We start from the raw sequence: 26,162 nt of genomic DNA, 5'->3' as shown, positions 1-26,162 counted from the left end.
ACATTTGTGCGAGATCGTGCGTATTTGCTTGGTTTCCGCACAAAACCAATCCGCGGAAAGTCTAAAATTCCACATTCAGTATTCCCAACCTAACACACATAACAATTTCCCTCTTCTTACCGCTTAAGTGACATATAGATTTTACTGCTTTAGGCTTTTAACATATTATTTTTAGAGATGTTCAATATAGTAATAATTATAAATTGGGAACTTACCACTGCAATTTCACCTAAATTGCACTGTTAATTATTGTTTTTAAATATTTTAAAAAATTAAGTAAACTCTACAACTCCACTAAAGTTTACTGCATTCGTGATGCAAGTAACATTAAGGAAGCCGTGAAAAAATCAACAAGATTCCAGACTCATCATAGACTGGGGGAAAAAAAAGACAGACGTATATCACGGCCTGCTGGAGTATAGTAAACACAGAAAACATTTTAAAGCAACAATGTTGAAGATAGATATTTTTGTTTTGCAAATTTGCCGTCATTGAACAGAAACCAAGATGGAGATTTCATTGCAACTAATTAGAAATTTCTCTTTCATGTATGTAATAAACGATCTTCGCACAAAATAATGTACGATACACGGAAATTAAAAAATCTCAACTACGTTTCGCTTTTTCAAACTTTTCCTCGAACACGAAAACTTCAACATACCGCTCTTGTAACGTATATTATTATTGTCATTTTGTTAGCGTATTATTATTATTATTATTATTATTATTATTTTTATTATTATTGTTGTTGTTGTTGTATTAGAGACCTCGGTGTATTAATTGACAATAAATTATATTTTCACAATCACATTGATTATATTTATAAACATGCAATAAGAATGTTTGGAATAATTCGGTCAATTACTTATTCTTTTTCAACACCTGACTCTCTTTTAATACTATACTATACTATACATTAGTGAGATCGAAACTAGAATATGCATCTGTAGTTTGGAACTCTATTACTAGTTCTGATTCGGCAAAACTGGAAAATATTCAAAGGAAATTTATATCATTATGTTCGTACATATTCCTGCCTAATAACTCCGGGTATACCTATGATAAAAAATGCGAGTACTTTAAATGTCGAAGCCTGTATGCCAGACGTCATGATCTCGATTACTTATTCTTATGTAAGGTCCTTAAAGGTGACATTAATTGCCAATCTTTCTTAAACAGTGTCAGCCTTCGTATTCCTACGAAGGACATGAGACATCACAAACTCTTCTATATTAGAAATTATAAATCTTCCTCGCCGGTCTCCAGATGTATTAAACGTACTAACTTACATGTAGGCGATTTCGATCCATTCAATGTATAGAAGTATTAGGACATGGCAATGGCTTTGCTAATATTATTTGCATAATCCTTATACACAAATTCGTAGTAAGAATCAACTCCTTTCCCTAATATTTTATAGTATTATTTCTTGTAAATTAATTATTGTAATCTATGTTCTTTATTTTGTTGTTAACTCAAGTATTTAATTTGTACCATAGTTGTTCATTTTAATGTATTAATTGTATCACTGTGCTCGACTTTTATTGGCCAATGGCTGTTGTCCAGCACGTAAATATAAATACATAAGTAAATAAATAAATAAAAAAATTATTATTACTATTATTAACCCGCCGGTCAACGGGTCATATAAAGTTACGTAAATGCACTGGTTGGGTCTTTCAGACCCATTTTCTAAATATGACAAAAAGTATATTTATTTGAGTCATATAATAATAGTTTTATTCTTTTATATAGTTAACATAATAAATTTGTGAATTTTACAAATTTCAGAATAGTATAACCTATAGGCTAGCAATTGACTCATATATGTTTTTTTTTTTACCAATACAGCAATTTGCAATCTCTGCCTTCTGTTTTTTCTTGCATTGCATTTAAAATTATGTCTAATGTCGGGGATTTCCCTCTCCATTGCATATATATCCGACTAGCTACATAATTATTAGGGAGCGAATTTTTATGTGCTAAAAAGTACGAAAATATTTGCTAAAAATAAAAAAAAAACATTTTTTATATGACAAAAATACCTTACTTAGCTTGAAAAAAAAATGTTACTAGTTACTCACCAATCATACTTGAGTGCTAGTAGTTGGCCGAGAATTGCAGTGAACAACAAAGGTCATCTCCAAATTCACCATCACAAATGCATGCCGATTATCTCTGAACAACGACTTATACTGTGAAAACGACCTTTCCACATCACAGGACATCAGACGTACATATTTAAAGAGAGGAATGTCACAAACACAAACACCGTCAATTTCACGTACAGGCGCACCCTCCAATACTTGAGCAACTTTACACATTTTTTTATATCCACTGTTTTTCCCAAACACATTCTGGAATTTGTCCCTTAGTAATTGTGCTCCTGAACTTGGTAGTGAGTCTAGTTTAATTTCCACGGCACGCACCTCCCTGTTTCAGACAACAGGTTTTTGGATGTTTCGAGTTTTTTTATGGTGTCACACAAAAAGCTTAAATTTGCTAATAGGAAAGCCAAATCGTTATTTAAACAACCATATTTCGGTATATCTTGGAGGATATCGATTGACGAAGCCCGATAACAGAGAATCACAACAAGATATATTGCCTTACTTGATAGACATGAGTGAGAGGCGAGAGATTTGTTTAAATTAAATAATGTTCATACCCGAGCTCTTATCTGTTGTGTTTCACAAACAAAGCGTGGAATGAAATCATCTTCAGGAACAATAAACATTCCTAATTATGTGTTGCAAGATCTCTCCTCCTTGTCCATGTTAATTTATTCTCTAATAATAACACTGATATGCTGCCTAGCAGTTCTCAGAACTTGAGGCGATACTATTACGAAAATGGATCACGGCTACACCACACAGCGCTTAGAAACACGAAGCAACCAAGAATTCTTCAAAAAGATAACGTACTTCTGAGTGATATAATTGATTTAGTTTTAAAATATTTAAAAGTTCTTGTAAAAATTATTTAAGTAAAAAAACTCCAAGATTTATGTATTTATGATACATTTCCTGAAAATATGTATTTACATAATTTTTTTGTGAAAATATGTTTTTATGTGAAATAAAATTCGGGGTTTAAACTTGAAACTTCATGTTCGGAATTTTTAACTTTGTTAATTGTTTTTTATCAAACGCAAAAAGAATATTTAATTACATAGGAATCCGCTCCTTAATAATTATATTACACTAGTCAAACTTCAGATGCATACAAACAATTGTTCTTCCTCTGACACATATCGTCAATATGCCTGATAATAATAGATGTACATTTCAGTCAGAATCTCAATCAGAGGATGATTTAATGTTATTGAAGTTATGTATCCTTACAGGGAAAGGTAAGGTGTAGAAATCTATACATATTATGATTTCAAAGACATAGGATTATTCTTCGTTACAAATACAGAAAATGCGGAAAAAAAAAGTCCCAAATTGGACCGCAGATTGGATACTTCTGACAGTTTATTTTATTTTTTGACACGGAAATATATAGTTACGGCCACACATCGCTGATTTCCTGCGGAATTGTTGATGTGATTTGGCTTCCCTATAGCAGTCGTTGGAACGATTAAATACTGCAAGGGGAAGATCTCATGTAGGGCAGAAGGGTGTGTGCTTAAGAGAGACGGTCTGGGGAAATAGATAATTTATAAGATAAACACAGAGAGAAAAGGAGAAGGGCGGGGGCTTGGAGAATGGGACAGAAGTGAAATAATACTTGTCGAACGAAATCGCTAACAAACAGAACGCAAATCTCAGTGGAAAAACGTCATAGAAATAGATCGCGGGACGTCGAATACTGATCAGTGCTGGATTAATACAAATAGTCAGACAGGGGATTTTCGGTCCAGATACTGAACGTCAGGTTTCAAAATATTGACTTATGGAAGTTTCTCAAAATCTGGCAAAGATTTATTAAGACTGACATTTGCGTATGAATTTGACATGCGTTATAGCATATACATTGGGATGGAGTGAATCTACAGACGTGGACAAATTATTAACAAAATTGACGATTTTTATGATAATTCTATTTACAAAATTTGACTTTTCAATTTAGACTACAGTTGACAATTTTGCATATTTCTATCATTACAGTAGATAGAAATATGCAAAATGTCAAATGTAGGCTATTCTAAATTGAAGAGTCAAATTTTGTAAAATATATATATAATGAAAACTTCAATTTTGCTAATAATTTGTAAATCTGCAAAAATGTCAACTGCAGTCTAAAGTGAAGAGTCAAATTTTGTAAAAATATATAATAAAATATCTCCAGTTTTGCTAATAATTTGGAACTATCCAAAATGTCACCTGTAGTCCAAATTGAGAGTCGAATTTTGTAAAAATATACAAAAAAATCTTCACTTTTGCTAATAATTTGTAAATATGCAAAAATATCAACTGTAGTCTAAATTGAAGAGTGTAATTTTGTAAAAATATACATACAAATCTTCGATTTTTCTAATAATTTGGAAATACGCAAAGATGTCAACTGTAGTCTAAATTGAAGAATCATACTTTCTAAAAATATATAATAAAAATCTCCAATTTTGCTAATAATTTGTCCACGTCTGTATACATGAAATTGTTTTTATATGTTTTCTAAACTTAATAGCTGCAAAAATCTGTATTTTCACTTAACTTACGAATGTGAAAAATATAGATTTTCTATATTTAATTTTTAAGATACTCCAAGGGCTTTTAAGTTTCTTAAAATTATAATTTTTTTACCTCTTTTTATATTTGTTCTATTATTTTGTTTTTCATTACATAGCTAATGAATTGCTGTAAAATCACATATTTAGATTTTATTTGGAAGACTCAATTGGGGTTGCAGTAAACAGTATTTCTGAGGGGATCCAAAGGGACAAAATATATAGTATTCTACATAAAATATGACAAAAATTTCTTCTCAGTACATTTATATTTTTTTGTTAGAATTTATTCTTGTTTTCTTTTTCATTTCTTTCTGAGTGGTAACTAAATCAACAGGTACATTTGTCACCTTCTTTCTGTTCTTTGCTCTAGTAAAACATTCTTTCTTGTTTTGGAACACGGCGGTCTTTGTCACAATTAGGCTACAGTGTTAATTTTTTTTTTTTGCATTTGCAACTGCATATATCAAATAGTTTGTTTGCTTCTTCATTGAAATTTTGCAATGTTGCCATTTTAGTTGTCGTCACTACGTCGTTTCTTACAAGGCTTCATAAGTTTGTGTATTGATCTTGGTAAGCACGAATCAGTTGTAATATTCTTGTATTTTTATTTTATTTTCTTGGGTTATTTTACGACGCTGTATCAACATCTAGGTTATTTAGCGTCTGAATGATATGAAGGTGATAATGCCGGTGAAATGAGTCCGGGGTCCAGCACCGAAAGTTACCCAGCATTTGCTCGTATTGGGTTGAGGGTAAACCCCGGAAAAAACCTCAACCAGATAACTTGCCCCGACCGGGATTCGAACCCTGGCCACCTGGTTTCGCGGCCAGACGCGCTGACCGTTACTCCACAGGTGTGGACAATATTCTTGTATGACTGGCTTTAGGAATTTATGCCTTTACCTAGATTTCCTTAGTTTTGATAGTAACTCTTTCTGAAACCTCTCCAACAGTAGATTCTTTTGATTTGAAGTTAGATTTTAATTCATTTTTGACCCATAGATAATATTACATTACGACGTTAAAAAAAATGTTAACGACGCTCGCAACTGCAGAGGTTATATCAGCGTCGCCGGATGTGCCGGACATTACGACGTGATAGATAGGTAATTGTGATGGGCTCAGCCACTCTGGCATTGCGAATACAGGGTAGAAGGTCAGATTTCTTGTATTAATTAGAGATATTCTGATTTAAATGCCCTACAACATAAGAAGAATGAATTTCCATTAATTAATTATATCATACCTAAGAGTTTTGTAATTATTCCCAATTTTCTTATAAATTGAGGTCTTTGTAGACACTTCAAGATGAAACAACAGGGGACCAAATATATGTCGAGTCTTTTAACATGTATTTTTTAAACATGTTCCTGGTATGCTGTTCTGATTAAACCACTGGAGAATGTTCTGTGGTTAAAAATTCTGAACGTCAAAATTTTGTGAAAATGTAAAAATATGATGCTCTTGGGGCACCTCTAAATATTAATCTAGAGAAAATATATTTTGCATTGTTGTTTATGATATCACCTCACAACTTTTCCCTGGTATTACATTTTGATTCCATAAACTTCATATTTTCATTCCTCCCTAATATAGTACATAGAAAGCAGTGGTTTTCATTACAACACTAGAGCAGTTATTTGTAATATTTCAACATACTTATCCAGGTTGGCAACTCTGAATTCAGTAAAATCAACTTTCAATCGTGGCGGTCGTTTGCCGGAACGACAAAAAAAAACACATTATCGTGCAAAAAAGTATTTTACTGAAGACTGACGTATTACTTTACAGCTCTGCATTTGTAACAACGCTTAGTTAGAATCATCTGGAAATATATTTTTGACGTTGAACTCTGATAACGTGTTTTCCACCTTATAATGATTTTCCAAGTCATATGAACAAACACCGCTGTCTTCGAGTACATATTGCCCCTCTCCTGAAAACTCCAACGAGATGTAATTTTGGTATTTTGACAACTCATCGAAACTTTCTGCTGATTCATTGCTGAGTTGTATCATCCATGTCGTGTAGGGACTTATGATCAGATTACCCGTCTTCATCTTGTTATAAGCGTCGTTGAAATCCAGAGGCTCGCCGTTGTTCCTCTTGGCAAAGGAATATTTAATAGTGACACTGGTTGACTGAATGATATAAAACTTACTATCACATTTGTAATATGAATTGCCGGTATGTGTCATACTCACATAAAGTGACTTCAGTATTTCGTCTACTTCATTTTGGATTGATATTCTATCAGTAATGAAGTTAAGTGCAACAACATTAAACTTAACTGCATTTTTATCGACCCCGTTTAATATATTAGCTTTCAAAGCGACTTGCTTGCCGAGTAACAGATCTGATATAACTTGTCGATGTAATTTATTCTTCCAGATGTAGAAAGGTTTCGACACTTTATACTTGCTTGTAAATAAGGCGTGATTAAGGTAATGTGAATGGCTTGAAGTGATGGACGTTTGAGAATTCAATATTTTGTTTCCAATCTTGGAAATCTGCGTTATTGAAGTATCAATCAAATCATCAATACCTGTACTGTTCTTGAATTGATCCGGTAGTTTAAAATCTTCCAAGTACATTTCTGCAAATGGGAACACCCACTGTTTAAATGCATTCATAGTCCTATCGTATTGTGCAATCAGAATTCCAGATGTTATTATGTAGTCGAGTTTCTGGACCTCATGCTTCAAGCCTGGATCTTTGATTGAAATTTCAAGTGCCTCAGGTGAATTTATTTCTGCGATATATGCAACAAACTCACTTTTATATTGAAGTTGCTGTATGTAGCCAAATATATCAATAAAGGCCATTATCGCGCCACTCAGATCATCTATTGAATGAAGTAGTTCGTCTTGTATCTTGAAGCTTTCTGTAAGTTTCTTCATGTGAAATTTCAGGCTTTCTAACTTTCCTTTCATCTCCCACTTTGTCACTTCTAGACGAACCAGTGACTGATTTCCTATGTCATAAATAACGTCCTCCATAGCGTATTTAAGCTCCATCACCAATGGAACAATCACACTATAAATATTATTTTCAAAAATCTGTAGTTTAAAAAGCTTATCTTTGCTTGCTTCTATGGCAATCTCCACTTCCTTGAGACCTTGTTTATCGTTCGCGAATTTTTGGTATAGGATAGGATCAGCATCTGCTACAATAGCATGCATATTACTAGAATCTTCATCACCAGCAGTCCTCCTTAATTTGTATTGTAATGAATTCTTCATCTGCTTCAACAACTGTTTTACTTCTTGTTCTATTATGATAACTTGCATCAAATTATCCGCTTTGGTGATCTCTGCAATTCTATTCTCAATGATTGTTTTTAATGTTTTTGTTACATGTGTGTTATCACCGTCAAATTCTTTTAGAGACTTTTCTATAGCTGTTAAACACAAGTTAAGTGCGGTGATTTTTTCTTCTTTCTTGTTATCCATAATTTTATTTATAGTTTTCAAAGATGTAAACACTGCACTGGGAACTTGTACATTTTCGATATCAGTTTGTGTCTTTTCAGTTAGTGCTGAAACCACTTTAACGGACATTGAAATAGCTGTACCCACGATAAAACCAAGTGGATGTGGGATGAGATTAAGGAGTCCACCTATAAAATCAATTATTGCAAAAATTCTGTTCTTTACAATTTCTCTGGAAATCTCTCCCCTTCTTTTTTCCAGTCCTTGTACCTCACGCTCTGTACTACTTTCAAGATTTTTTGTCTCTTCAACCAATCCTTCAATCTTCTTCCCTACACCACTGAATGCCGCCGCAATCCCAGGTATAATTTTATTACCTAACATGTTCATAATGGCACTGATTTTAGCTTCTAAATTGTTTTGAAATCTGTCTTTCTCGGTCGTTATAGCAACTGCTTTTCCCTTTTCTTTCAACAGCTCAATGTTCTGTATTACCATTTCAGTGTACCTCAAGATATCTGTGACCACTACATTGCCTGAACCATCTCGTAAACCGTACATTCTACTCAGTAACGCTGTGAGTAGATAACTGAGGATTTTCTTGTATTCCTTTGATCGCTCTCCCTCTACGGGGTTTTCTGAATATTTCTGTGTTCTATTGAGTAACATTTCGTAAAATGGAAGGAATTCAATGGTCAGCGATGAAAGTATGTACCGCTCTTCTAACACATAACAATTATTGATTAAACCTCTCGTGTCATAGATTTTATTCACGTCTTCACTGTTTTCCAAATAGTAGTAAAATTTTCGTATTTCAGAAGATTGCACTGTGCTTTCAAAGACAAACTCTAAAATATATTTTTTGTATTCGTTCATTGTGGATACAAAATTCGGCTGTGAAGTATCTTCTGGTTCCTCCAGTCCTTGATTATTGTAATTACTTTCACCATCCTTACCCGTTTTAGCAAGGCCCCATACTGATTTCATGTTAGTTTTAATAGAATTCCAGGTGCCAAATGCGTAACTTGGAAATGATGAATATAAGTGCCAGGTATATCGTGCAAACAACACATTTGCAACCTTTCCCGGCGGACCTCCTTTCCCGCCTTTTCCTCCAGAACCGTCAGAACCGTTAGAATTGTTTTGAATAATCTTTGGTTTCTGACTGAGCCCTATAACCTTTATTATACCTCCGTAACCTCCCTTCCCTCCAACACCGCCGTTACCTCCGTTTCCTCCAGGTCCTTCCTGAACTTGACACGCGTATTCGTACCAATGCATGTCTTTCACATGTCTTATTCCGAGAAATTTGCAATATCGATGCAAAGCCTTCATTTTACTTATGTCTCTACCATTCACATCGCGCGGTAAATTCGTTTCTCTACCAGAGTGTCCTTTAGCCCCATTTCCTCCGTCCTGTCCTGGACTTCCAGATCCTCCTACAGCTGTAATTTCAAGATTACTGGAATTTATAAAAATGTACCCTACTCCAAAAAAGTTCCCAGCATTTCCACCTGTTCTGCCTGGTTCTCCGTTAGCACCAGGACTTCCTGGGTGCTCTGCTGCATTGGCAGCAGATTTAGTGTGTGGCTCTCCCAGTTTTCCGTCCAGTTTTATGACTCTCTTGTCCTTAACTTCCCACACAGGTGCGAACACAAACACGTCCCTCTTTTTTCCGGAGAAATCTAGATCTATGTCAATGAATACTTTATGAGTGGCGAATATGTTCAGTGATCTAATATCTCTTCCACATTGTTCGTAGTTGATTTTACTTAGCAACACGTATATCCCAGTTACAATAATTTCTTCTCCCAAGCATTTTGTTTCCTGTTCCTTTTCCAATGTTAGATTCAGAATGTTGTTTAATGACCCGAATCCGATATCACTGAAAGATATGTTCATCACATTACTCGCTGTTACAAGCTTAGAATTGTGTACCCCAGTTATGAATTCCTTGATGTTGCTATGGTCTACATACATTTCTTGTCCGTGACCAGTTTTTGACCAGTACTTCATATCCTCGATATTGTATATCGCCCTTTCTTTTTGAATGTCGTATTTCGAAAACCTATCATACAAGTCAATTACAAACTCATACCAATTTTTAAGCTCTAATAGTTTTCTAACTGCAACTTCAAATGGTTCTTCCCAATTTTCAGGTTTTATATCCAGGTCATTCCTAAGATAATACTCGATGAAGAATATGTAATCAATTTTTGATGAGATTATTTGCAGTTTACGCTTATGGGTGTTTGCACTGAAGGCTGTAACTGTGTTAATAATTTTCCTTATAAATTCTTTTGGTGTTGAAACACTATTCAGTTCCCACACCATTTCAGAGAAGTTCTTATGTACTTCTATTGTCTTGTTCAACAAGCTATGTACATCAGAACTGTCGTGAGACATCTTGAAGTATGATTCAGTGATTTCTTGTGCAACATTTGCAATATCGCTTTTAACGTCTGTAATTATTAGTTTTACGAAATGAGGTAGATCATTAAATGAACTGTTTGAAATGCTGTAACCAAAATCTGTATTATTTACTGTAATAAAGTGAATGTACTTGTGAATTATATTTTGTATATTAACCTTCGTTTCTTGTAAGAAGTTGTTCTCAGACAAAGGTCCAGGTTGGTTTGGTCTTCGAAAGATCCCTAACCGCAGAAACCCATCTTTGTCTTTTTCTAAAAACGTATCGAGCAATACGGAAGCATTACCAGAAAAATATTTCCTTACTACAGTTGTCGAATCCGCCTTAAACTCACTATCAAGTGATTGTTTTGCTTCTGTAATGAAATCTGCTATACCCTTTAAAACTTCTTCATCCTTTACTAGGGATGTGGCTTCATTTTCATTCTTGTAGACATTGTCAACTTTTGTTACTATAAGAGCTATGCCAGTCTTGAACTTCTTTACATCTTTGATAAATGTTGTGGCGTGTTCTAGTAACTTCGGAAAATCTTCAAGACCGCCTCCCTTCTGAAGAGACGAATAACTGACAGTGAAAATTACCTTCACGCGATCAACAGAACGAATTACTTTATTCATAAAATAATTTGATGCCACGTCGAAAATGACACCGCGCGTGTAACTAAACCCAGGAAAATCGTAGAAAGCTGTGTCTGAACCTGGATCAACTACTAATTCTGGAAAGACTGTTTTTGCTGATAATGTTGGATTGTTTATTCGCGTTGAGTCCACTATATTGTATTTATTATCATTAGCCTTATTACCTTTCAGTTTGCTGTTATCTCCAGCAAGGAACTGGGTCAGTGCAGTTTTTCCTGAACCAACGTTACCCACAACCAAAACCGCATCAATATATTCTCCTAAAACAACCATCCTCTTACCAGTCTCCAAAGTGTACATAGCTTTGTCTAAATCAATTGTGTTGTAACTTGACGTAACTGCAGTCCTCTTAGTTCTCTGAATTTTGGTTTGGATTGCTCCTGATTTGGATCTCTTAACTTTGACTGTTCTTTTTGTGCCTTCTAAGTAATTGAATCGATTCGTGTTGGCAGATTTCACTGGAAAGTTAGGTGTTTGTATATCCTTTACTGTCATATTGATGTCATGTACAATATCCACCATCCATTGCGCCATATTCTTCTTCATTTTTGGCATAATTACCAAATTCATGTGTGTTACATTCTTAGGCAACTTGTCAGTTGCATTTCTTCTACCTTTCGAAGCAAATGCTGAAAGAACAAAACATAATATCACTGAATTTGAATTTATTGCTAACAAAAAAAAAAATATATATATATATATATATAATTTGAACTGGTAATGGAAATTACGGGAAAACGGCTGAACGGATTTTAATGAGTGACCCCTCATTTTCATGCCTGGCATCCGAAGTTTTTCGAAAAAATAGTAGTTTTCAGTGAAATGTCAATTTTCCTACATCATTTTCCTTACTTACTTACAAATGGCTTTTAAGGAACCCGAAGGTTCATTGCCGCCCTCACATAAGCCCGCCAGCAGTCCCTATCCTGTGCAAGATTAATCCAGTCTCTATCATCATACCCCACCTCCCTCAAATCCATTTTAATATTATCCTCCCATCTACGTCTCGGCCTCCCTAAAGGTCTTTTTCCCTCCGGTCTCCCAACTAACACTCTATATGCATTTCTGGATTCGCCCATACGTGCTACATGCCCTGCCCATCTCAAACGTTTGGATTTAATGTTCCTAATTATGTCAGGTGAAGAATACAATGCGTGCAGTTCTGTGTTGTGTAACTTTCTCCATTCTCCTGTAACTTCATCCCGCTTAGCCCCAAATATTTTCCTTAGCACCTTATTCTCAAATACCCTGAACCTATGTTCCTCTCTCAGAGTGAGAGTCCAAGTTTCACAACCATACAGAAGAACCGGTAATATAACTGTTTTATAAATTCTAACTTTCAGATATTTGGACAGCAGACTGGATGATAAGAGCTTCTCAACCGAATAATAACACGCATTTCCCATATTTATTCTGCGTTTAATTTCCTCCCGAGTGTCATTTATATTTGTTACTGTTGCTCCAAGATATTTGAATTTTTCCACCTCTTCGAAGGATAAATCTCCAATTTTTCCTATTTTCCAAAATCCATCTGTTGTCAGTTTTGAGAACTAATTTTATTGGCCGACTTGATGCTCGCTTTGCTTGTTCCTTACAAAAAAAGCGACTTGATTGAATTTCAGAACAAAAAACACACTACAATAAACAATAGGCTATTACAAGAAGGCCATGACCTGCAGGATTGCCGACATATTTAGAGCTCAATTCAATTTGTTATTAAAAACTGATTCTGCAGTGTATAATTTTCTGAGTACAGCTGTGTATTGGATATTCAAATCTACGAAACTTGAGGTGGTTTGATGACATTATTACCATTTGAAATTAAATATTATTATAGTTAATATCATGATACATCTATTTTTCATTAATTGTACATAATATTGATGCTATATTGATGACATGAAAGTGAAACGTTTTGAGGTTATGTAAGTAAATGTAGAGAATATCTTAATTTAGATCTTCATTTCTATAATTTACTGAGTGGCTGCTATATATAACTACAAAACTTAACTAAAATAATATTGTTATTAAAAATCAAATATTTTTATACTTATTAACCCAGTGGGGTTGAGTCTTTTTCATATACTTAATGGCGGTGTAGTGTAGATATTGATATGTGTCATTGTCTTCAGTATTGGCTCGAGAGAGCGCAAAAATTACAGTTCCTAAGGAAAGATCAAAAGGTATTACTGACTGATAAAATAAGAGGCCTAGAAAATTTTGTAGTGTTCAGATTATTTCAGCAAGATCTCTTAGTAGGATAAAATGATTTTACGCTCTACATTTCAAGTTCTACATGCAGCAGCTATACGAAAATGCTATTGTTCGAAAGCTTAGCAAACCTGACATTTTTTTAACTTTTGCCTACAATCCACAATGACCTGAAATAGCTACTGCTATCGTCCTGACATTGATATTTGCGTTTTCGCGTTGAAACTCAAAAACTGAAGGTGGATAGGTTCAAGAAAAAGTATTTGGCCTAAAAAAATCCATTCAGAGGGAGTATGTTTCATTATTATGTAAGCAAACAACTATCAAAAAGACAAGTATTCTTCATTGAAAATAAGTCTGAAAAAGTTTTGTTTGAACGTCTAACGAACTTAGTTTGCAGCAGCATTTGCTGCACAAGCCACTAGTTACATATATTTACAAAGGTTTTACAATTGGATACTTAACAGTAGAAAGATGCAAAGTCCCAAATTTATGAACAGTATTTTATTAATAAATAACTTTCGCTAATGACCAATTTTAAGAATATAACTGTCAGAATTGAATTTATAATATTTACGACAACTTCTCACCAATCTTTATTAATAGTTTGATAATACTACTAAAATTAATACACTCCTCCAATCATTGTTAAGCTCCTTTCTTAATAAATTCAAAACGTCATTCCCTTTCACCTCTGACACTCTGGTGCTCGGTTGAATGAGCAGTGGTACAGGAATCAGATATTTCGATTTCAGCATGGTTGTGAATGTTTTCGAAGGGTTATCAGCGCGATAGGTGGGCTCCATTTTGAATGACACAATGCACTAGACCAATGCTCTAGAATATCTTTAGGCTATACTTACCCCTTGTAGAAGCGTTGCTAGTTATCAACAAGGCAACCAATAACCTTGGAAATATTGGAGACATTGGAAATGCTTTCCTTCGGATTCACGTGGCTTTCGCAGTTGTGAACTAAAATTTTAGGTAACAAACAAAAAACTCGGTTAACCTTTTGAGACACAGAACGCTTACTTGATATACGATATATGATATGATATATGATATGATATGATATGATATGATATGATATATGATATGATATGATATGATATATGATATGATATGATATGATATATGATATATGATATATGATATGATATGATATGATATGATATGATATGATATATGATATGATATGATATATGATATGATATGATATGATATGATATGATATGATATGATATGATATGATATGATATGATATGATTTGGTATGGTATTGTATGGTATGGTATGATATGATATATGATATGATATGATATGATATGATATGATATGATATGATATGATATGATATGATATGATATGATATGATATGATATGATATGATATGATTTGGTATGGTATGGTATTGTATGGTATGGTATGATATGATATATGATATGATATGATATATGATATGATATGATATGATGTGATGTGATATGATATGATATGATATGATATGATATGATATGATATGATATGATATGATATATGATATGATATGATATGATATGATATGATATGATATGATATGATATGATATGATATGATATGATATGATATGATATGATATGATATGATATGATTTGATATATGATATGATATGATATGATATGATATGATATGATATGATATGATATGATATGATATGATATGATATGATATGATATGATATGATATGATATGATATGATATGATAATTAGTTGTACTTTTACATAAAATCCAGATCACTGTGATGCATATTACTTACCTCAAACAAAATGAAGCCATAAAACTACAAGAAACTTGCAAACAAATCGACTGACACACTGGAAACTCTTGAATTAACAGCACAGCGCTAACACTGAACTAGATTGACTAGACTAGACTAACTCAAAGAACACGGCCATAGAGTGCTGCCACATCGTAAAAATTTAGTGCGTACCATTAGCCACTGCGTACGAAAACTCCACTCTTCCCATAACAAATAAGGTAGGTGTCCCTGATATGGCCATGCTAAGGTTTGAGAATTTTTCTAGCCGCCACTTTGAAAAAAAAATGTAAGCCACTTTTTTCTTACTCGTTCTCAGTCCAATCGACTTTCTTAAAACAGTTTCCTTTCCCCATAAAAATAGCTTTAATTGTCCAAAAAGTCCCAAATTCCAAAAGTATACCTAGTGGCCATATCAGGAACATGTGCACATGATATGGCCACCCTTGTTCCATGTTCTACAAATCATGATTGTTTTCAGTTTGATAGCGCAGTTGTGCTAAAATTAAATAATGTAAAATGAATAAAAATGAAGACTTAATAATCTTTTTTATCATTCAAAAGTGTAGTCAAAACAGGTTTTTCCATAAAAAAATTAAGTTGTTTTTCTTAAAATACAAATTTTTGCGTAATCCCAGCTATAAGGCATGTAAATTTGTCAGGTGAAAAAATAAACGTGAAATGAACTTGATATGGCCATGGTGCATTTGATATGGCCATATCAGGAGCAGGTAAGCTTTCACGAAAATCGTTTGATTATGAACAACTCGTAAAAGATACGCCATCAACTACAACACCAATCAACAGAACATTAAAAACTGAATGCAGTAATATGGTTTTCATGAAACAAGTCTTTGAAAAACATGCATAAAACAAAGGAGACTTACCAGAGAAAAATAAGAAGAGGTCACATGAAAACCGCAAAACAGGCAACTGATGCCATATTGCTCAACCTGACTGGATGGAAAACGATCAAGTGACATACCAGGATGCCCTTTCACTGGATGCTGCTGCAATTTAGCGGATTTTTTGGTTAACTAACTCACAATAGGGGGGTGGCCATATCAGGAACATGGCCATAACAGGAGCACCCACCTTATTATTAGTCTATTATGAATCTTATAAACGTGGTATTTTACAAATTAAAAATTAAATTAAATTTCACTAGACATTTCGACCAGTAGACTGATATGTACTGTCTGTATAATTTTGGCAGTTTATATCGTTTACACCCTGTATATGCGATAATTGTCCGAGTGCAATAGAGGGTCTGGGTGGCATTTGTGAAGTCGACGCTGACAGGTGGGCCATCCTCCATTGGCCCTCACTGGGCTAGTACCTGATAAGACTGAAGATCAGGAGTCCGAAGCGAATATTATACTGTAGATCAGTATCGGAAATCCGTACTAGCAAGACTTCACCCCAGTTTATTTTTAACCACTGCAGATGATTGATAAAATGAGGGGGAAATGGAGAGTTTTGGTAAAATGATGAAGGAAAACGGAGTTCTCTGAAATAGCTCTCTAACGTTTGTTTGTCTACCATAAATTCGATGACGATATGGTCGGGAATCGAACCTGGATCACCATCATGGAAAAACATTTATGCCAGAGACTTGACAAACAAATCCGCTAATGACATAAGAAAATACAAGCATACATGCCGAACACATAATTAATGCTAACCACACATAAAATAATATAAATACCGACATGGAAATCCTACATATACAACCCAAAAACCAAAAACTCAACACACTAGAACAATATGAAATATACAGACACACTAAAACACACCCTGATCAAATTCTCAACACACAGATCAATTTCAGAACACGCACAGTATTTGTCACCACATTTCAACACTTTTCAACAATCGAACGCACCCACACAACAGGCAGCGAAGTTCGAGATGACGCCGAGATCTAGTAGGCTCTGAGGATGGTGTGAAGAAACACCGAAACAGCTGTAAACCGCACATACACAATTAACACGAGTAAGATCGCCATTTAATCAATCTATTTTTTATTCAGGTGTTAAAAGTAGTGTACGAAAGCTTCAACATGGATATATAAAATTCTGTACTCGTTTACTTCTGACGTAGGCAACGCGTTGTTGGACATGGATAGAATCTGCAGATTTTCCTTCGCTGTAAGCTTGTTTTCCCTAACCTCAATTACCACATCAACTGGTATGAAATCTTGAATATTCTTAATTCTACTGTACACAACGATTTAGAAAGTTTTAATGTCTAGTAAGGATTGTGTCATTTGAATCCAGGAAAAAAAAACATAGGCTATCGGACGTTTAATTAATTCTTTAAAATGCACTAGAGTCTGCGATAAAGAACGTATCAAATAAACATTTATTTACCATTATTTGTTTTGGAATTAGCATTTCATTGCTGGTTTTTTGTTATGTAGGCCGTAACCATGGAAATGTCTGCTACAGAATGACATAAAATACTTAATGCAAGAAATTAGCTCAGGAGAATAATTTATTGGAATATAACTTTTCAAATAGGTCTACAGAAAAATACAGTGAGAGTCCGGTTCATTACTTTAACTCAACTATGTAATATAAGCAGTAATATTCCTCTCTTAAATTGTGGTCCGCGAACCATTACTGGTGTAAGATGTTCAATTTGTCAGGTATTTAAAAGTGACTATTACACTTTTACTACTTCATACTACTTTTGACTAATAAAACGGTACGAAAGGACGTATTTCAACCAATCATGGCTGCTTATAGCAGAATTTTATCGGGTCCCTAGCATTTGTTTAATTTTATCACTACCCTGCCATTTGTTTCTTTGTTTGCCAACATTTCAAACTGCATTGGTCTGGACAAAAAAAAAAAAAGAAAATTACAAACCACTCCAGTCGATGCACAGCACTTTCAAATATGACTCGCATTGGCATTCAAGAACAATAATTAATAAAGATCACTGGTCATACCTATGCATCTTCCCTGAAATCCTATTTACAAATACGTAAATGAAGAGCGCCATTCGGAAATCCTGAATAAGTTGAGGAATACACCATTTACATCAACGAGTTCCACTTCTTTTACGCACACGTCTAATATAAAACATTAACACCAACCACTAAAACATTCAAATTTGAAAATTGTACTTTCAATAACTGTTTCTTTTAAAATTATTCATGTTTATTTTTTATTTCATCATCGTTAATTAAAACTATTCTTGTTTATTTCATTATCCCTAATTAAAACTTTTCTAACACTCGTTTATATTATTTAGGTTATGTTATAGCTTCTTCTATATGATATTATGAATAGTCACGTATCAGAGATTGTTTAATACTAAGATTTATTGAAGATCATCTGTCAAGTGACGTTGATTACTGGGATCCGGATAATTGAAGTGGAATGCAACTGTTTTAATAAAAATGAAATTGAATCAACAAAGCCTTCTTGACTACTAACCGTCTACAGAGTTCAATGAAGATTCCATAGTTGGCACAACTGATATCAAGAAAACAGCTAACTCTGCCATCTAGCATGTATCTAGCGTAATATTTGTAATGTTGAGATGGTACAATAATACATTTGAAGACAGTTGTATTTTCTTAAGTCAATTAATATTTTATTGTATTGGAGTACTTCGTTACTTCTAATCTTTATATACTTTCTTCTAATCTGTAATAGTCAATTAAATCCCACTCGAGTTTTGATTATCTCTAGATAAATCAAAACCTCTAGTGAGATTACTGTTGATAAAAGATATTATGTTAGAAACTACAGACCATATACTATTGTAAATAAGTTTGAAGCTCTTATTCACGAGCGTATAGTCTTTCATATAGATAAGAAACTAAGTCCAACACAACATTGATCACTAAATAAAAATCCACCTTTGATATACTAATAGGGCATTCGAAAAGTAATGGCAACATAGTTACTATTTCACACTGAAATTAATTTTCGTTTCATGGTAGAACATCCTGTTATTCCACAGCTGTGGATTCTTAGCAAATTGAGTTTCACTCAAGAATATAGTTAGACTTAATATAACAACGATTTTCTATTGTTAATATGAACAACTAAATGGTATATTACCTAGTTGACTAGTTTCGACTTTCTTTTCGCCATCCTCAGAACTAGTGAGGTCCTTGTTTCTTCCGGTTCCTTCGGTTGTTTTGATGGGGGGGTGGGAGGTGCGTTTGTTGTATGTTCGATTAATGACATATTAAATACTTTGATTAGTGACGTCATAGTATTAACAGAAAGTTGACTAGATTTCCCTTCCAGTTTTACTTTTTAGTGGAAAAACTTGTATTGATGCTTATTATAATGTAAATTGCGACTTAAAATTAATAAAAAAATGGTTTGATTTAAATTCACTTGTAATTAATGAAGATAAAACAATAGGTATCCCATTTTCTTTAAATAATAAAGGTAATAAACCAATTTAATCTGTACTAAAAATTAAAATGCATAATTTTGACTGTTCCGATATGAATTGCAATTGTTCAGTTATTAATGAAGTTTTCTTTATTGGGTTATTTTACGACGCTGCATCAACATCTAGGTTATTTAGTGTCTGAATGAAATGAAGGTGATAATGCCGGTGAAATGAGTCCGGGGTCCAGCACCGAAAGTTGCCCAGCATTTGCTCCTATTGGTTTGAGGGAAAACCCCGGAAAAAACCTCAACCAGGTAACTTGCCCCGACCGGGATTCGAACCCGGGCCACCTAGTTTCGCAGCCAGACGCGCTGACCGTTACTCCACAGGTTTGGACTTAATGAAGTTAATGAGGTTAAATACTTAGGTATAATTATTGATAATAATTTAAAATGGAAGGATCATATTTATTATATTTGCAATAAATTACGTAAAACATTATGTTTCTTTGTTGTTCTAAGAAATATTTTGTCAATTAACTGTTTACGTGTAATTTATTTAGCATTATTTCAATCTATATTCATGTAGTGTATTATAAGTTGGGGTGGAACTTACAAATCCAATCTTCATCTCTTAATTTTACTACAGAAAAAAGTATTAAAAATTTCTTTTAAAAAAGCAGAAAGATTACTCAACTGTTTAAACATTTCAAAGTTTTCTCAACATTAAACAAATTTATTATTTTATTTTATTAAAATATTTTCACAGAAATCTTGATAACTTTGAAAGGTATATACATAAATATAGAACTAAAAATATGAATTCTCTGCGTTATCTGAACCTAAATGTAAAACCAATGCAGCTTTTTATCATATCATGAGTCAAGATCCCAGGTTATTAAACAAATTAATGTAAAAAAAATATAAAATTTATATTGGATGTATAGTTCGGGTTTAAAGATATTTAACACTTTTTAGTCTGTAATTTATTTACTCTCAATTTTATTTTGTTTATATTCAAATCCCCTCCTGAGCACGGGTCTTGCTCATTCAGGAGTGGGCTAGTTTATATTGTATTATATTAACTTGTATTTATTTAAAATTTACTATCAATAAAATAAATAAATGTTTCATGTTACAATTTCATAAAAATCCATGCTGGGATTGTTGAGATACGATTGTTTATGCTCGACCATGCCGAAATGTAGTAATTATACACCTGGTAGCAGTTCTTTAATGCATGTCATTAAAGTACACCTATTCATTAAAGTTCAGGTTTTCGATTATTCTCGGATATGCAATCGAAAGACAACGAGGGAAACGTCAGGGAAGCTGGAAATCCAATACTGTCGCAGAAGGTTATGTTCTGTTACTATAATAATTAGCGTTAATTGTAAATAATATTCACATAAATTCAATTTGTCATCTCGTTTTTTAATTCTAAATCAATTTCCAGGTTGTATCAAAATTAGTTCATGTTACATTACATCAAGGTCAATGACATTATTGTTCCTCGGAAAAAATCAATACTTTCGCGTCTGCGCACATCTCACAATTTACGAGCTATGCACAAGGTCACTTCCGATCTTCAGTCAGATACGAATAAAATGAATACTTGTGAATAATTTCAAGTTATAAATATGGTCGAGCATAAAAAGTCGTATGAAACTTGCCTATAATGGTAATTAAGACGCTCGTATGAAAATTATGAAACTCGCTTGCGCTCGTTTCATAAACAAACATACTCGCGTCTTAATTACTATCATTATAGGCTCGTTGCATAATGTACTATTAAGTTACAGAAGTCGGCTTGTTTCTGATTTTCGTTACACCGTGCCCTTAAACAGCATTTTCTTGTGGTGTTGTACATTCATTGTACGAGTATTTCCCTCCCTCTGCATCTATACACAGACGTACACAATCACTGACGTATATCGTTGGTTTCCTGCATGCTTTGATGATTTGATTTGGCTTCCCCGCTGACAGTAGTTGGGAACGATTAAAGGAATAATGCAAGGGGAAGTTCTTATGTAGGGCAGAAGGGTGGGTTTTCAGAGAAATGACCAGAGGAAGTAGATAATTTATAAGATACACATAGATGGAAGAGCTGGACTGTCGCTGGTTGGCGAAGGGAGGGGGGGGGAGTTGAAGGTTCACGTCGAACGATTTAACCGACTCTGTCCTCCTCTCTAATCTGAAGTACGCCTTTCCCTGTTCCGGTAATATCGGCCCAACGTTTGCAGGATTTATATAAAGACCTACCCTCTCCAACCCCCGCTAGAACGAACCCTCGGCACCTCCTCTACCCCTATCGCCACAATGAGATAAAAGCTTGGTGGACTCCAGTTTGTTTCTAGCCCGCACTTTAAAAACGTAAACCCTCTGAAAGTTTAACCGTGTTATGGATAAGCTTATTGCAGTCAGGTCACTTTTTCGTTTCTTTCCAGTCGACTGTGCCTTTCCTGCCGTAAGTTACATTTTCCGTGCCTAGAACGAATTATGTCTACCTCAAACGCCACTTAGAGCTTAGTTATCTTCGGCATTTTAACAGTAACAGTAAAAATTAATATATGGCAGCGATAAAAATATAAATGAATCTACAGTAGGCGTAAGAGTTGCAGAGTAATTTATTTTATACTGCATTGTGCTGCTAATGAAATGCGAAGAAGAAAACGTATTCTAGTCAGCATTGGAAGATTCACTTTAAATGGATAAAAGCACATGTTGGCATCCATGGAAATGAAGTAGCTGATAAACTAGCTAAGGAAGCAACAGAAGAAGATCACATACCAGTAATCTACAATAAGAACCTAAGAGTACAATAATAGACGCAGAGAAAAAGAAAAGCACTGAAAAATGGCAACGGATGTGGTCAAACACAACATAAGGAGCAGTAACGAAGACATTTTTTCCTTCAGTGACAGATAAACATGTAACTGAGAAGATGGGTCGCTTATGTTATGCTTTTCGAGTCCTTGCGAAGATATCATCCATGGAACTTTTAATATCAGTCTATTTTGGATATGTTCATTCAATACTATCATATGGCATTATTACCTGGGGATCTTCACCAAAAGTGACACAAGTCCTCAAATTGCAGAAAAGAATACTCAAAATCATTAAAAAAGTTCCTATTCGGACTGAAAGTATAAAAATTTTCAGAGAACTAAAAATCTTACCTGTACCCTGCATATATATTTTAGAAACAGTGTGCTTTATTCATCAAAACATAGATTCCTTTAAAACAAATTCAACATATCATGAGTATAACACCAGAACATCCCAAAACATACATCTGAATTACCACAGGCTTACCAGAAGTCTTAACAGCATATCACATAGAGGCAGCAATTTATATAATAAACTTCCACAGAAAATCAAAGAACTTAACATAAGAAAATTCAAAAAAGAGGTAAAGAACATTTTATTAACACATATGCCATTTTGCACAAATGAATACCTAAATTTAAAATTTTAGAATTTAACGTTTCTTGATACTGCCCTTGACCATTTATGTTTCAGGTAACTCAGAGTTGAAGAAAAGACAGGGGAAAGCAAAAAGAGAAGATATACTGGGGACAGAACATCTAGAAGCTTGGAGACAGTTACTTTTACTGTCCGACCACCCCCTCCTCCCGCACTAGCAGGTATACGATACCATTCAGCTGCAAAACATTTTCTGAACAGACCTTATTGTATTGTGAGAGCGCAGCTGGATCAGTGAAAGTAGATGGTCAACGTTTTCAGTTTGTAGTGCCACGAACAATTCTGCTGTGTGTGGGTTCTTCTGTAGTGACGTCACTGAAGCCTCTAGTTGTTCTGTCCCCGGTATACTAGGTAGAACAGTGGAGACTGAAGATCAAGCTTGTCCTATATATATATTTTTTAATTTTGTTTCTCTCTTTTTTTTGCATGTCACTTAATATTAAACTGTTAAATTTATTTAGAATTAAGTCTATTTTTGTATTATATTGTATGTTATGTCATTTTTCTTGTGTACTGACGACGCCATGAATGCTTGTAATTCTATTCGGCTAATAAAGATCTAATCTAATCTAATCTAATCTAATCTAATCTAATCTAATCTAGATAGGATGAAAATCAACATACCAGCTACACAAAACCATACATCAATATTAACTGGTCACGGGAAACTCAGATCTTATTACTACAGATTCAGAATTTCGGTAAGCCCAGGATGTCCTTGAGGAGAAGCTGACCAAACAGTCGATCATCTTCTGTGGGATTGCCAAATCTTGAACCAACAGCGCTGTGTCTTCAAGGAAGCAACAAGGACTGGAAGAAATTGGCCAATAAATAATAGGGACATCATAAAAGAGCATTTGAGGTCATTTGTGCACTATATTAACGCTATAAACTTTGAACAATTGTAAATACATGTCTCAGTTTTGTAACATGCGTATACACACTTAATAAGCAAAATATTATAATCACTATAGTTATGAAATGAAAGAGTGATGGAACGGAGAAAAATTCTCTCCGGCGCCGGGATTTGAACCCGGGTTTTCAGCTCCACGTGCTCATGCTTTATCCACTAAGCCACGCCGGATACAACTCCGACGCCGGTTAGAATCGTCTCAGATTAAGCTCCATCTCTTGGGTTCCCTCTAGTGGCCGCCCTCTGCACTACGTCATAGATGTCTATGAACGCAGGACCGAAGTCCATACATGTGTTGAGGTGCACTCGAATAAGTGACTAGTTGGCCGGGATCCGACGGTATAGGCGCCGTCTTAAATCACAAAGTGATTTATTACGCATATCAGCCGGCCAGCCAGTCACTCATTCGAGTGCACCTCAGCACATGTATGGACTTCGGTCCTGCGTTCATAGACATCTATGACGTAGTGCAGAGGGCGGCCACTAGAGGGAACCCAAGAGATGGAGCTTAATCTGAGACGATTCTAGCCGGCTAGCCGGGGTTGTATCCGGCGTGGCTTAGTGGATAAAGCATCAGCACCCGGGTTCAAATCCCGGCGCCGGAGAGAATTTTTCTCCGTTCCATCACTCTTTCATCACATGATGACGCAGAATATCTGCATGGAAATATCGTATGTACTTCGGTACATCAAAATATATACACTATAGTTATATTTACTAAAAGTGAATATATGTAAATACTGTAAACAGAATTAGTTTCACTAACTGAAAGATGCTGATAGTGAAAATCCAATTACCAAAAGTATATATATGTAAATAACGTAAATAGAACTAGTATCATTATCTCAAAGATAGTGATAGTGAACATTCAACAGTGAATAACATAGTAGTTAATATACGTTACAAGAGCGGTATGTTGACGTTTTCATGGTCGAGGAAAAGATTGAAAAAGCGAAACGTAGTTGAGCTTTTTTTAATTTCCGAGAACATGAAAACAAACATACCGCTCGTGTATCATACATTATTTTGTGCGAAGATCGTTTATTACATATCTGAAAGACGAATTTCTAATTAGTTGAAATGAAATCTCCATGTTGGTTTCTGTTTAATGACGGCAACTTCGGAACACCAAAACATCTTTCTTCAACATTGTCGCTATAAAATGTTTTCTGTGTTTACTATACTCCAGCAGGCCGTGATATACGTCTGTCTTTTTTTCCCTCCAGTCTATAAATGCGAACTTAAAACAAACGGTAAGTTTATGTAATGATTTATTTTTCATTTTAATGTTTTAACAATATTATTTATATAACATATTGCAGTAATAACATCGGCATCTGGAATCTTGTTGATTTTTTCACGGCTTCCTTAATGTTACTTGTATCAAGAATGCAATAAGTTTTGTGGAGTAGTAGAGTTTACTTAATTTTTGCAAATATTTAAAAAACAATAATTAACAGTGCAATTTAGGTGAAATTGCAGTGGTAAGTTTCCAATTTATAATTATTACTATGTTAAACGTCTCTAAAAATAATATGTTAAAAGCCTAAAGCAGTAAAATGAATGTCGCGCTTAAGCGGTAAGAAGAGGGAAATTGTTAGGTTGGGAATACTGAATGTGGTATTTCACACTTACCGCGTATTAGTTCTGTGCGGAAACCAAGCAAATACGCACGATCTCGCACAAAATAATATAATAACAAAATGAATATCAACAAAATCACGAAACAGAGAACCAAAAGACAATGGGACACCAATGAACACACAACTCATAAACAAGTTTCAATAAACCATGTAATATGACTATACGTTATGAGGCATGGTGCTAATTAAACGAAATTAAAAAAAAAAGGTTGGATCTATAGATCTCACATCACGAGAAGTTATCAGAAGTATGATAGTTTTGCTACTATAGCCATCATCAGACGTAGCATCTTGTGGACCGATTGAGGGGAACACTGCGATTGGACTATTCCATCTCAAATCGACCTAAATATGGAGAAAATTGACCTTGAAATTTTTAAATACAATGAAACTTTTTCTGTCCGTTGGCAACTGTGATACAATGCTTTGTGCAAAGTTTGAGGCATCAGAACTTCATAGTGTTCGAATTAAAAATATTTAAATTTATCGTATTTTCATAAAATTAGCAACTTTAAACTGTTGTGGCTCCGAAACCCATTCACCCAGTGATCAAAATCATGGTTTATTTCGATGCT

The 26,162-nt window shown here is 34.3% G+C and overlaps 1 protein-coding gene across 1 annotated transcript in view; it reads left to right on the top strand.

Moving 5' to 3' along the window:
• Con (connectin) overlaps positions 1-26,162 on the top strand; it is a 1,055,959-nt gene that overhangs the window by 921,943 nt on the left and 107,854 nt on the right. Inside the window, exon 6 of the mRNA XM_069839240.1 lies at positions 23,068-23,185. Within this exon, the coding sequence (XP_069695341.1) occupies positions 23,068-23,185 (118 nt within the window). The remainder of the gene's footprint in view (positions 1-23,067; positions 23,186-26,162) is intronic.

This window comes from Periplaneta americana, chromosome 1 (assembly GCF_040183065.1).
Source record: "Periplaneta americana isolate PAMFEO1 chromosome 1, P.americana_PAMFEO1_priV1, whole genome shotgun sequence".
Taxonomy (NCBI): Eukaryota; Metazoa; Arthropoda; class Insecta; order Blattodea; family Blattidae; genus Periplaneta; species Periplaneta americana.
The sequence above is the reverse complement of the archived record's forward strand: the minus strand, read 5'-3'. Positions and strand labels throughout refer to the sequence as shown.